The following is a 12319-nucleotide window of genomic DNA, read 5'->3' as shown; positions in this document are numbered from 1 at the left end:
TGTGCCTACCCTACCTCATATTTTTTCCAATAGGTGGTGGGTCCATGCATTTCACCCGATTTGTGGACCCCATTGGTATTCATAGCCTAAGACATGAGAGACCCCTCGATTGCATTGAAACTTCACTCCATTCATAGTTAATTTAAAAAACCACACAAGACCAAGCTCTAAGCAAGAATTAGACTTCACACAAGTCATTTATTTATATGCTTTCTAATTGCCCTAGACAGATTTGAACTTGAAACGCTTATTTACTCGATTTGTCGAACTAAAATAAATTTCAACCTCTAAAATGAAATCAAATTGGGTTTTCTTAGATCATGCACACAACCATAGAGGCAAGAGTTGCATTATCCACTTATGCTTCCATGCAATACATTAGATAGTGAGTATTAAGGAGCTGCTCTATCACACACATGGCTTGCTTCTCTAGCTCACATTCAAATTCCATGGCAAAAGGCAGCATTGTTGGTTTTAACAGAAGCCGTATTTCAAGTTCAAGTACTTTTTTGAAGGGGCTCGCTATGCCCTCGTGGACCTCTCCTTTTAAACAATGTGTATCCTGCTGGGGGCACATCTGCTTCTGACCAAAGAAAGCTCACCTCCATGCATGTCATTTGCGAACTGGCACAATTTAGAAGAACAATCACTCACCTTTCACAACATTTTTACACCAAAATCACAAAAGAAAGGGCTATAAATACATCTTTTACCAATCCCTGAAGTCTTTCAAGCTTTGATGCGCTCTTACAGCTATACAATACATCTTTTACCAATCCCTCGAGTCTTTCAAGCTTTGATGCGTTCTTACGGCATCGGAAAAAATGCTATAAATAATTAATCTCCCACTTAAGCTGCAATATCAATGAGGTGATCGAAATCAAGCAACAGTCAAAATGTCCACTCCTTTGTCAGTGATAAGGAGTGTGTGCTCAAATTGAGCGGAAAGACTGCCGTCTGCGGTGACAACAGTCCAGTTGTCATCCCATGTCTCATCCTCAATGCTCCCCATTGTCAACATAGGCTCTGAAACCCCACATCAAATAAGATTACCCAGTGCCTTCACCGCTTTCCAACTGAATGGATTCATAATCTATCAATGAGAAAAAGTAAAATACCTAGCCTGGATTCCCTTAAAAATAAAAGTTAAAATCATCATTTTGCCACTAATTCCATCATGCTCTATAGTGAGTGGGTACAGAACTGGCTATCAGAACATGCTCCAATGCTTTGTTGCACCTTGTATGGGTGTGAACACTCTCCACACATCATCATCCTTTGTAGGCAAAGCCCATGTGCAAACCATGTGTAGAGCTTGTGCCGTGCAGGCACGCTCGCAGACACACACTGCATACATTCACTATGTTCTAAGTTTCTATCATGAATGATTGCAAGATAACTGTGTACCTATGGTGAAGGTTTGTCCAACCACCATTCGCGTTCCATCATTGTTGCGATAATGTAAAACTGTTGGGGCAGAATGAAAAACTTTCCCAACACCGTGACCAACAAAATGGCGGACCACACCATACCCAAATTGATCTGCATGATCACTGCAAACAAGACAGTAGAAAAATTGATTACAGAAAGTCCTCTCTTGAAACTCCGAATGCCTTGTACTGAATGTATCCTGGCTTTAACTGGAGGGAATTTTGTTTGCGTCACAAATGGAACACAGTATAGCTTACCCACTCCTAGCTATTGAAATCTAGCTCCTTGAAACTCCGAGTCCTTGACAGCATTCCACCCTAAACGATAGAAATACCCCTCAAACTATCCAAAAAACGACTACTTCAAGGGAGAGCTATGGATCTGTGCACCAAAGACAGCCATTGTATAAGCCCTGTCCTAGATGCCCTCTTCTAACAAGCTACCCAGGAGGCTTCACGACTCAGAACTTGCTTTCTCTCATACAGACCCGATCAGCTCATTATGGTCAAATATTGGCCACGTCCCATCAAACAGAGCAGTATATAATGCCTCCCCATGGCTGCCACAAAACAAATATGCAGGGCTCTCAAAAATCATCCTCCTAAAAACAATCCATTCAAGAGGAGAAATATAAGAGCATTATATAACTTTGGGAAAAGCTAAATTGAAAAAACACACCACCATCCTAATCAATACCAAACATTCAACCCAAGTTGCCAACTCGCTTGCGGCTTAACATCTTTCAAACTTCCAGTAAATCACATTGGGCAGCAAATCACATTAGGCGATCTAATTGGGCAGCAAATCACAGCCCGAAGCAGCCATTTCCAGCCACCCCTGTAAGGGATGATCACCCTCAATCTGGAGCAACTTTCCCCTGCGTTTTTGAGATCTACCACAGCCGTTACAGAGCCAGAAGGGAGGGTGACTTGAGCAGCCAATGCAGGGTCAAATTCCTTGAGTTCTGGAGGCAGGAGAGCATCCCTACGCAGCAGAAAACGAGGGAAAGAATTGCAGATAGTCTATACCCAGGAAGTGGACAAGAAGGCTTCGGATCTGCAAGTTCCTCTGTGTTTTTGCAGCACCACGGTAGATCTCAAGTCTGCCCTAATTCAGCCACTTTTGGACATCAGAGTCGCCAATTCAAGACATTGGAGAAAGAATACCCACAAGCAGCATACACCGGTGATACCAACATGTTGGCAAGGGCAACTTGCAAGGCCCAACAAGGTGGCGATATATTTTAGGGAGTGTCATGCCGCAAAGCAGCTACTACTTAACACAAGAAGACAGTGGTTTTGGGTAGTACTTGAAACACCTGCTCATGTTTCTTTGTAACACAAAAATTATGATTAGCCCTTACCCTTTCAAACAAATGTCCCCCATCAGAGTTAAGTTCATACATTTTAGAAAGCCAAAATTAGGATTATGGGCTATTCAAAATTAGGTTGGAAGCATTTCAGCAGTAAGAATGGCTGGAGAAGAACAACAAGTTGTGCTACATAAAAAATACCAAGCACATGCTCACGTAGCACTCCATAGATCGCTTTGCAATGCCTCACATAAACAATTATAACTGCCTACTCATGCCTACCTAGTTATAGCAGTCCGCATGTCGGAGGGACAGCAGCTCTAAGGGCAAAAGTCTGCTGACAACAGCACTAGGGCAAAACAAGGGGAGAGGCTGCAGGAAATGGTGAGGGCAGGGATTTAATTAAGGGATGTGCAAGCAAGTACAGGAGGTATAGCTTACAGGAAAAAGCCAGACAGGTAGAGGCTTATCTCTGAAATTATGAGCCTGCCTAATCCTATGACCAAATACATCTAATTCTATCATTGATTTCACTGCACTTGCCTAAACGTGGATAATAAGCTAGTATCTTTCTCATGCTTGTACAGTCTGTGGCATGTAATCTCAATCATAGGATGACCATAGATTAGAGCTCCCTTTGAAAATTCATTTGTTTTCCGTAAGGTTTATTACCGTATGCCATATGGCCAATGCATCAAAAACTACCGTTCCATCAAGATTTTTCAGAAAGGCAACTTTCTTGCTTAGGTGTTTTCAGGTGCTTCAAGCTTTAGTTGATAGTACTTATACAGTGAGTAAATATATTGTAAATGTTTTATTCAATGGACGTTACTGTTTTCTACTCCTCAACTTCGTAACAGCAATGCGGTCAATGGAGTTTAAAAAATGAGTGATTTTATTTGCATGTATGTTCCTTAACAAGGAAGAAGCTCAAGGGGTAAGCTATCTATTAAGTACCAATCAAAAGCTGAACAAACTCACAAATCTCCAGCGTATCTAGCTTTAATTTGATTGAACTTTTGAAGACGAGAACATGCACAGTTTTTGTAAAGGTTGACAAGCCACCTACTTTATTGTCTTTCCTATTTGCTTAAACTCCACACCAGGGCCACATACTGCAATAGCTTTTTCCAAGCATGTGCGAGTTACCTGTCACCAAGAAAACAGTTGAATGTTGAGAGAAGATACATGAGGCGAAAACTGTCAGTATAAATGTAGTCTCATTTTTGCCCTTCACAGAAGTGCCCCTTCACATCTTTTGGACCCTTTAAATGGATGTCAACTGCTGAGATTTCCCCAAAAAAAATCACAATCAATCTATGTCCAAACATTAAACACGTCAAAGAGTGTTTGTGTTTCTAAGTACACAAGCGTATGCATAAGAATGTGTAAGTTTGTGTAACATTCTATATGTTCGTCTCTCCAACATGCAGCATCTGTACATAAATAGTGCATGCGTTCATAAGCATGTAAATACTCTGAAAAATGTTGCAAAATTTGAAACACGTTAAAATTTGAAACACATTTTTTATTCTTAATGTTGCTGGGGGTTAAAGCATTGGTTGCTGAACTCTTTGCGGCTTAGTCTCTTGAGAATCTTGAGGCCTTGTTTCTGGGAGCATATATGGCCTCCTATGATCCATGTATTTGCCATTTACCTTGTTGGTCCGTACAACTGTTCACGCAAAATTGAAGCTGGAAATATTGCGTAACAGATGAGATTAGAAACAAAAACACAAGTATATGCTACTCCTGACACAAGACACAGCTGCAGACGGCTCTAAAACCTAGAGAGTATCAAAGTCAGTGACCTTTCTGCAGCAGAATGATGTACTGTACCTGCTGCAAACGCAGCAATAACTACCAACATCGGCCACCAAACATTTCAGAAATGGAATTACTAGCGGCACTACACCCAGAAATCCACCAGCCAAACAAAATCTTTTTTTTTTTAAACAAGGGCAGTAGGATGTACAGAGCAGGTCTTCGTGAATGAGACACAAATTTGCACATGCTCCTTTCAGAAAACAAAGTAGAAGAGGCTGATCAAATAAACTTGGGTAATAATACCATGTCAGAGCGGCACAGGCGGAACCAAAAGAAAGATTACATTGGCATCAACTAAAACCAAAAAGGACTAAAATATCAGACAATACCATGCAGAAGCTCAAATGTAAATCTACATGCTAGGGTAAATCCATCATGCTTGATATGATCCTCATCAGCTCTGTCTGTTTATAATAGGCGGGCATAAGGATCTTGAACACTAGTAACAGCATCACCAAAGCCCAAAGTATGGTGCCGTGATCAGTAGGAAGTCATCATCTCCCTTCAAGAATGTGGCATTGGAGTAGTATCCATATCTCCTGCGTCTCCCACCCCACTCCCGCCCCGCCCCCCAAAAAAAAACACACGAGCATGCGCACACGAGCATGCGCACACGCACACACACACACACACACACAAAACAAACCCCTGTACAGGGCTCTATATCCAGGGGCTCACAATATTCTCATCAATCCTCTAACATCCTCTTTGTGGCGGAGTGTGAAAACCCATGTTGTGTCATCTCATCATCACGGTAACTAACGAAACTCCATAAGCAGCATCTGTCTGCTCCGATCTATGGTCCTGCCTACTTGCATGCCCCTCCCTGTGTCAATGTATCTCTAGGAAAGGCATCTCAACTTAAGGGTCCTCACGGAAGACTCTAGATAGGTATCTAGCTATTTAAAGAGTGTGACGGTAGCTCGCATGTTTCTACAATAGACGCATACAAAGTGTGCCTCACTCTCTACAAACTGTTCACACAATCTGCATAGCTTGGATAATTGGGGGATGCCTCATGCTTGTCTACCCTCAAAATCAAGTGAATGTGATGACAACTTGAGATGTCCAATTGCCACCCTCATGCTACGTAGCATGTGCATGTCCATGTACCTCAACCTCTTCATGAAGCCATCCTCTATATGCATCCAAAAAAATTCTTTGACTAAGCTAGCCATTTTGGTGCAAGATAGAGTATGTCCAGCTAGTGTGACACATGCCTTAGGTACAAAAATCTATAAATGAGGGCCCTAGGGATTTGTAAGCTATTGCATATGTCAGCTAGTGGGACTCATGCCTTAGGTTACAAAATCTCTCAACGAGGGCCCTAGATCCCTATGTTGGGAATACAGGCCAGACAATCATCGACCAGGCACCCTTGCTAGGATGCATGTTGGTAGTAACTATGTGGACACTAGTCCTTAAGGTATGGAGCTATGCAACAATAGCTACAGGCTCCCATTCGTGAGGGTGAGCTGTTACAAATTGCTGACGTGTCAAGTCACTGAAGACATGAGCCGACTTGTAGATCTTGGCCGAGGGCCTAAATCCTAGAAGCTACAAAAGGAGGAGGAGTTCCCACCAACTTACATAACCTTGCGAGTCACCGAGTAGGGTAGTTTATTGAAAGAAGTTCCACCAACTTATGGGGACCTCGTCTGATGGGGCCCTAGTCCCTAGATTAAAAATAAAGCTGGACCAAAACACACACACACACACAAATATTGCGTAAAAACATGTTGGCGTGGCAGCATACGGACGCCCACAAATTGCACTGATGACGTGGTGAATTGTACGGATTTCTGCATGTTGCGCTGGCAGCTTTTGGACGTCAGCTTTTCAACCTGATGTTTTCAAACACGATATATCATCAGCACTCGTCCTAATTTCTGGCCCCTCTAAGAACTCTGGCTTCTTTGCTTCTTTGTGCACTCACCTGGGATTGGAGAGATTGTGAACTGTCTTGAGTATTTGCTTTCCTTTATCTATAGGTATGTTTTCTTCACATAATAAAATCAAATTCCCATCTCCATCGTATTTATCTCACGTGCACATCTAACCCTATGTGCATGTGGACAAGCTATCTCAGGTCTAGGGTTCAGGTTAGCCTAGGAAGTGTTCTGGCACCTTTGTGAGCCTGTGTGCAGGCCGTGCATGTCAATGCACTTAGATTAGTTGCATATCCTTTGATTGTACACAGGATGATCATTAGCATGACATTCAGTACCCACCATGAGCTTTTTACGGAGCATAGACCAAAATACACATTTCCGAAACACACATTTTTCACTTTTTTTATTAATAAGGGACTTTTGTTGGAAAAGTAGGTAGGGCAAATTGCTAAAAAACTATAAAAGAAAACCTTTGGACGCTCAGTACAAGCAGAAGAAGTAGCAGAAGGAGCTCAGGCAACTTGCAGTGCATCTTCTCAGCAAGACCAGTAGGAAACCATCAGCGTTTTCAGCCTTAAATACCCAACATTTTTGCACTTGCAGATTAGCCAGGTGTTTTCCAACTTGCAGATCAGCCTAGCGTTTTTGCAACTCAGCAGATCAGCCCTAGCGTTTTCCAACTTGCAGATTAGACCTAACGTTTTCAGTTTTCAGCATTCCGGTTTTTAGCCCTCTATACCTGCAGATCAGCCCTTAGCCTCGCAGATCTCAACCTCTGTAGCAGATCCTCGATGTGTGGCCGAATTCAGCCAGTGTTTTCCAAATCAGCCAGCGCTTCAGAATTCAGCAGATCAGTCCTTTCATTTTTAGTTTCAGCCCGTCCTCGTCCTCGTCCTCGTCATCATAGTCGTCGACATCGTCAGCAAGTCCATTGCATCTAGACCATTGTACCAGATGTGCAATCTATAGCATAGACTCTCGCCATAGAGAGGGGGGCCCTTGGAGGAGGGTTTGAGAACCGTCCGGTGTCGTATTCTTTTCTCTCTCTCTCTCTCTCTCTCTCTCTCTCTCTCTCTCTCTCTCTCTCTCTCTCAGCACTTTCATTCACAGTAGCATTCACTTTGTTGTGATCATTGCACTCTCTCTCTAAGAAGAACAAAAGGCTCTCCCTTCCATAAGTAAAAGGAACCCGTGAGCACAGTTCGGAGCACTCACCTTGAGCAATAACAACATTCACTTCCGCTGCACCTTACATTGGTATCAGAGCTTCTTAGCAGTGTTCTGTATCACTCAAGGAAAGAACCACAAGAAATTATTTTGCTTGTTGCGGTTGCACGTAGCCCAAGTCCACTTGGGCGTGTCGATTCCTAATCGTGTTTTTGAAGAGTGGCAAGTAACCCAAGAAAGAAGGGCTTGTCCAGCCTCCCCTTGTTCCTCTTTTCACTCATTGAGAGCGGACCGTGCACTTAGCGGCTGGCCAATCGATGTAAGGTGGGAAAAAGCAACCTTGGTGTGAGCGCAAGGCCGCCAAGGGGTGCGCCCGCAGGGAAGCATCGAGCTCAAGTAAGAGAAAAGCCTTCTCAAACACTGATTGCAAGCTAAGAACTCAAGAATCTCAAGAACCCGAGTCCCTCAAAAACCCAAGTAACCAAGATCTCAGTGTATGGTCATCACCCGAAGCGGAATGGATACTTTGCATGAAGGTGATGAGAGTGGAGTTGGAGAAGAAGTTTCTACACCAAGAGGATTGTTCCCCGATCCTCCCCCATCCCATCTACGCCACGGATTGCACCAAATCCTATGGAGGCTTTAGTCAAGTCGATGATGGACATGATGCTACAACAAGAGGTGCAACGCACCGCCTCGAGTCTCTTTTGACTCGATCAGTCAGTCCATTGCCTGATGCCAATGTTGAAAGTCGGTCATTGGATGAGATTACTCAAGAGTGTGAAGCTTCGGCTAAGCAAGGCTCAGGAGTCTTATTCACGGCAAGCTAACAAGCATCGTCAGGATGTTACTATCAAGAAAGAAGATTGGGTCTATTTGAGAATCATGAAGCAACGTCTTAAGCAAGTCAAAAAGAAGTGTCCTAAGTTGTCTTCCACAATGTATGGTCCATTTCCTGTCATTAAAAAGATCAATGAGGTTTCTATGAAATTGCAATTGCCTAACTCATGGTCCATGCACAATGTTTTCCATGTTTCTTGGTTGAAAGTGTTTTAGGGTACACCTCCAAAGGACATTTCCAAAGAAGAAGAACCAGAAATCATACATGAAGTCGAAGTCATGGAACCGAAGCAAGTCTTGTTGCATCGGTTTCGCCATGGTTCAAAGAAGCAAGTGCAAGAGTACTTTTTGAAGTTCAAGGATCGGGGAACCCACGAGGCAGTGTGGGTCGATGAAGAATTTTTTAGAGATTATCCAGAGTTGTTGGCAGACTACAAGGAAGCCATGCAGCTCGGTACCAGTACCTCACTTTAAAAAGGAGGGGATGTCACATGCACATCTAACCCTATGTGCATGTGGACAAGCTATCTCAGGTCCAAGGTTCAGGTTAGCCTAGGAAGTGTTCTGGCACCTTTGTGAGTCTGTGCACAGGCCGTGCATGTCCAGGAACTTAGATTAGTTGCATATCGTCTGATTGCACACAGCATGATCATTAGCATGACATTCAGTACCCATCATGAGCATTTTACAGAGCATAGAACCTTTTTTTCCAAAATACACATTTTTCATTTATTTATTAATAGGGAAAATTACCAAAATACCCCTCTAATTTGAGGAAATTCCCAAAATACCCTCAAATTTCAATAATTCCCAAAATACCCTTGTATCTATTTTGGTTGGATTGTTCAAGATTTTCTAATCTTCATTCGTTTTTGACAAATGAGATATGTTTGTGAGTGCTCAGCATGTAATCTGTCACCAATTACCATCGCAAAAAAGGCAATTATGTCTAAAAATAATGAAGCAATTCATCTCCAAAGCCTACGGAACCAACTCAAATTGTAGTTTTAGCATCTTGTACAATAGACAATCACTCTTCTTGTGAAGTCCTACAAAAAAATTTATTTTTCGAGAAATTTACTCTCACAACCAGGGGTATTTTGGGAATTTTTGAAACTTGAGGGGTATTTTGGGAATTTCCTCAAATTAGAGGGGTATTTTGGTAATTTTCCCTTATTAATAAGTGGCTTTTGTTGGAAAAGTAGGTAGGGCAAATTGCTAAGAAACTAGCATTTTCAGTTTTCAGCCCTCTACACCTGCAGATCAGCCCTCAGCCTCGCAGATCTCAACCTCTGTAGCAGATCCTCGCTGCGTCGCCGAATTCAGCCAGCGTTTACTAAATCAGCCAGCGTTTCAGAATTCAGCAGATCAGTCCTTTCATTTTCAAATTTCAGCCCATCGTCATCATAGTCGTCGACATCGTCGGCAAGTCCAATGCATCTAGACCGTTGTACCAAATTTGTGCAATCTATAGCATAGACCTCTCGTCATAGAGAGGGGGGCCCTTGGAGGAGGGTTTGAGAACCGTCTGGTGTCGTATTGTCTTCTCTCTTTTTCTCTCTCAGTCTCAGCACTTTCATTCACAGTAGCATTCACTTTGTTGTGATCATTGCACTCTCTCTCTTAGAAGAGCGGAAGGCTCTCCCTTCTGTAAGTAAAAGGAACCCTTGAGCACAGTTCGGAGCACTCATCTTGAGCAATAACAACATTCACTTCCGTTGCACCTTACATTATCAATTATACATGAAAACATGTACATAAAAAAAACAAGGCATCCATTGTTGTGCGCACATGGCATGAATACACCCGGTAATGTTCAATCGTTGGGTTCCCACTCGCAGTTCTATGTAATGGGCCATGGCATCTTGAAATTGCGTCGAATGTGGATTTGTAGATTTTTCCATAGCAAGCTTACTAGTATTGTGCAGATATAGCCCATGCATACCATCTCACTTGTCCTCTCCCATTCTCTCACCCTAACCCAGAACCCTAGCCCAACCCCCTCCTCGTCTCGTTCACCCCTATCTCCCTTCCCTACCCCCGTCCTCACCCCTCCCACCATCGCGCCCCCACATCTCGCCCTCGTGCCTCCCTCTATCCTTGCCTCGCCCACCCCCCTAACTTGCCCTTGACCTCCCAACCCTCTCACCTTCGCCCATCCCCATCTCGCTTACCCTCACCCTCTCGCCCTCATAACCCCTTACCCAACCCCCTTGCCCTGCCAAGCCAGTCACCCTTATCACCTTGCCCTTGCCTAAGGAGCCCTCACCTATCAGTTGCTTGCCCCCATCTTTAATTTCAACTCACCGAAAGTAGCCTTGCTAGATTGGGACTTTTATTCGATTGGAGGTACTCATTGCAGTTCGGGCTTGCTCAGATGCAAGGTTTTGCAAGTTCTTTGAGTAACACAGAGACGGCCGCCTCCATAGTCACTACTGAGACACCAAAGGTGGCCGAGTGTTGCTTTCAGCGAATTCGAGTAGTGGGCATCAATGGGAGGCGTCAGCTCTTGAATCGGGACACTGCCACACTCGCAGTTATGGACCTTGGAGAGCAGCCTCCGGGTGCGAATGTAGTGGGACATGGGGGAATGGTTTTGGCGAGATCCTTTTACTCCAGCCGATCACCTAGGGACTCCTTTTTTTTCATATACAGCACAGCTGGGATGTCAAATACTAACAGCGCGGAGAGACGCTCCTACTGTTGCAATGGAACATTGGCAAAAGGGTCTCATAACTGAGTTCTTGAGAAGATTTCTGGGAAGGCATGTGGGACAGCAAATAGTCGAAGAGAGTCACTATCTTCCAGTGGCTACTGCAGTTGGGAGTCGGTCGGTGCACAGTGGCCACACATAGGTATGTAGTGGCCACACACTTGAGACACAATACCACTATCTGTGGGATTGCTCCATGGAACAGCAAGTTTGGCTTTAGATCCTTCGATTGATGCATATACATTTGACAGCTAGCAAGTACAGTTGGGGTGCTGCAGCTTTGTCTACCCCCACATGCCCAACACTTTCTTTCGAGATGGCTTTAGTCATCAAGATGATTGTGGTCCAGGAGGGACGGCCTAGACTTCAGCCCGCCATAGAGCTTGTACCTCGGGAGTGGAGAAGAGATAGACAGAGTTGTTGGGAGCTCATCTACAATCTTACACTTTGGTTCATTTGGAGAGCCTGATGTTTCCGCATTTTCGAGGCTCGATCTGTCCCACCAATGGAGATTGTACGTGACATTGAATCTGATTGGAGTTGATCCATACACGGGACAGTTTGAGAGGCTTCAAGGCAGCTCCGACCGCATGCGGGAGTGCCTGAGGCCTTCTTGAGACTTTGGCAACCAAGGCCCTACTTCACCCAGCTCATGGGGCACCCGCATGGCAGTTTCGCCCACCAATGTGGTTATTTCTTCCTCCCATATGTTGATTTAGCCATCATTGTACATATCTTGTTTTTTCATTGGGAGAGTCTCCCCACATTTTGATGTGCCCTCTCTAGTAAGGGAAGTTTGTAGCCCATTGAGCAAGTTTTTTAACTAATGGAAGGATCTTTTTGTCAAAAAATAACAATAATAAATGTTGCATACCATTGTAGAATGGTGTACAGCAATTAGTTTAGAAAACACGCTAGCCGTAAGTATGTTCTCTCAAGCAGCAAATAGTATAGGCAACTATTTTGAGAAAGTGTTTAGTGCAATTAGTAGATCCAATGCAATATCTCACCTTTATTGTCACCAAATATAAACTTTGATAAGCCTAACTTACTCTAAAAATATATAAAATCATTTCGATCACTTATAGGTATTTTAGATTGATCAAAATGAAAATATAATGCTAGGCAAGTAATTTT

General features: G+C 43.5%; 1 protein-coding gene across 3 annotated transcripts in view; it reads right to left on the bottom strand.

The window, feature by feature from the left end:
• Nucleotides 1–293: 293 nt before the first annotated feature.
• Nucleotides 294–12319, bottom strand: part of LOC147451629 (methionine aminopeptidase 1D, chloroplastic/mitochondrial-like) — a 66326-nt gene continuing 54300 nt past the window's right edge. The window contains exons 7-11 of one of the 3 annotated variants that reach the window (XM_086517530.1): nucleotides 3813–3892; nucleotides 1408–1553; nucleotides 890–1026; nucleotides 714–806; nucleotides 294–624 (exon numbers count right to left, since the gene is read on the bottom strand). In XM_086517530.1, coding sequence (XP_086373656.1) covers nucleotides 547–624; nucleotides 714–806; nucleotides 890–1026; nucleotides 1408–1553; nucleotides 3813–3892 — 534 coding nt within the window. In that variant the 3' untranslated portion in view covers nucleotides 294–546. Of the gene's footprint in view, nucleotides 625–692; nucleotides 1027–1407; nucleotides 1554–3812; nucleotides 3893–12319 lie in introns of those variants that run through there. The other 2 variants (XR_015188801.1, XM_086517529.1) reach the window with 2 other exon arrangements.

The sequence above is a fragment of the Adiantum capillus-veneris genome, chromosome 8 (assembly GCF_014529385.1).
Source record: "Adiantum capillus-veneris isolate H3 chromosome 8, ASM1452938v2, whole genome shotgun sequence".
Classification (NCBI taxonomy): domain Eukaryota; kingdom Viridiplantae; phylum Streptophyta; class Polypodiopsida; order Polypodiales; family Pteridaceae; genus Adiantum; species Adiantum capillus-veneris.
Note: the sequence above shows the minus strand (reverse complement) of the source record. Positions and strands in the feature narration are given on the sequence as shown.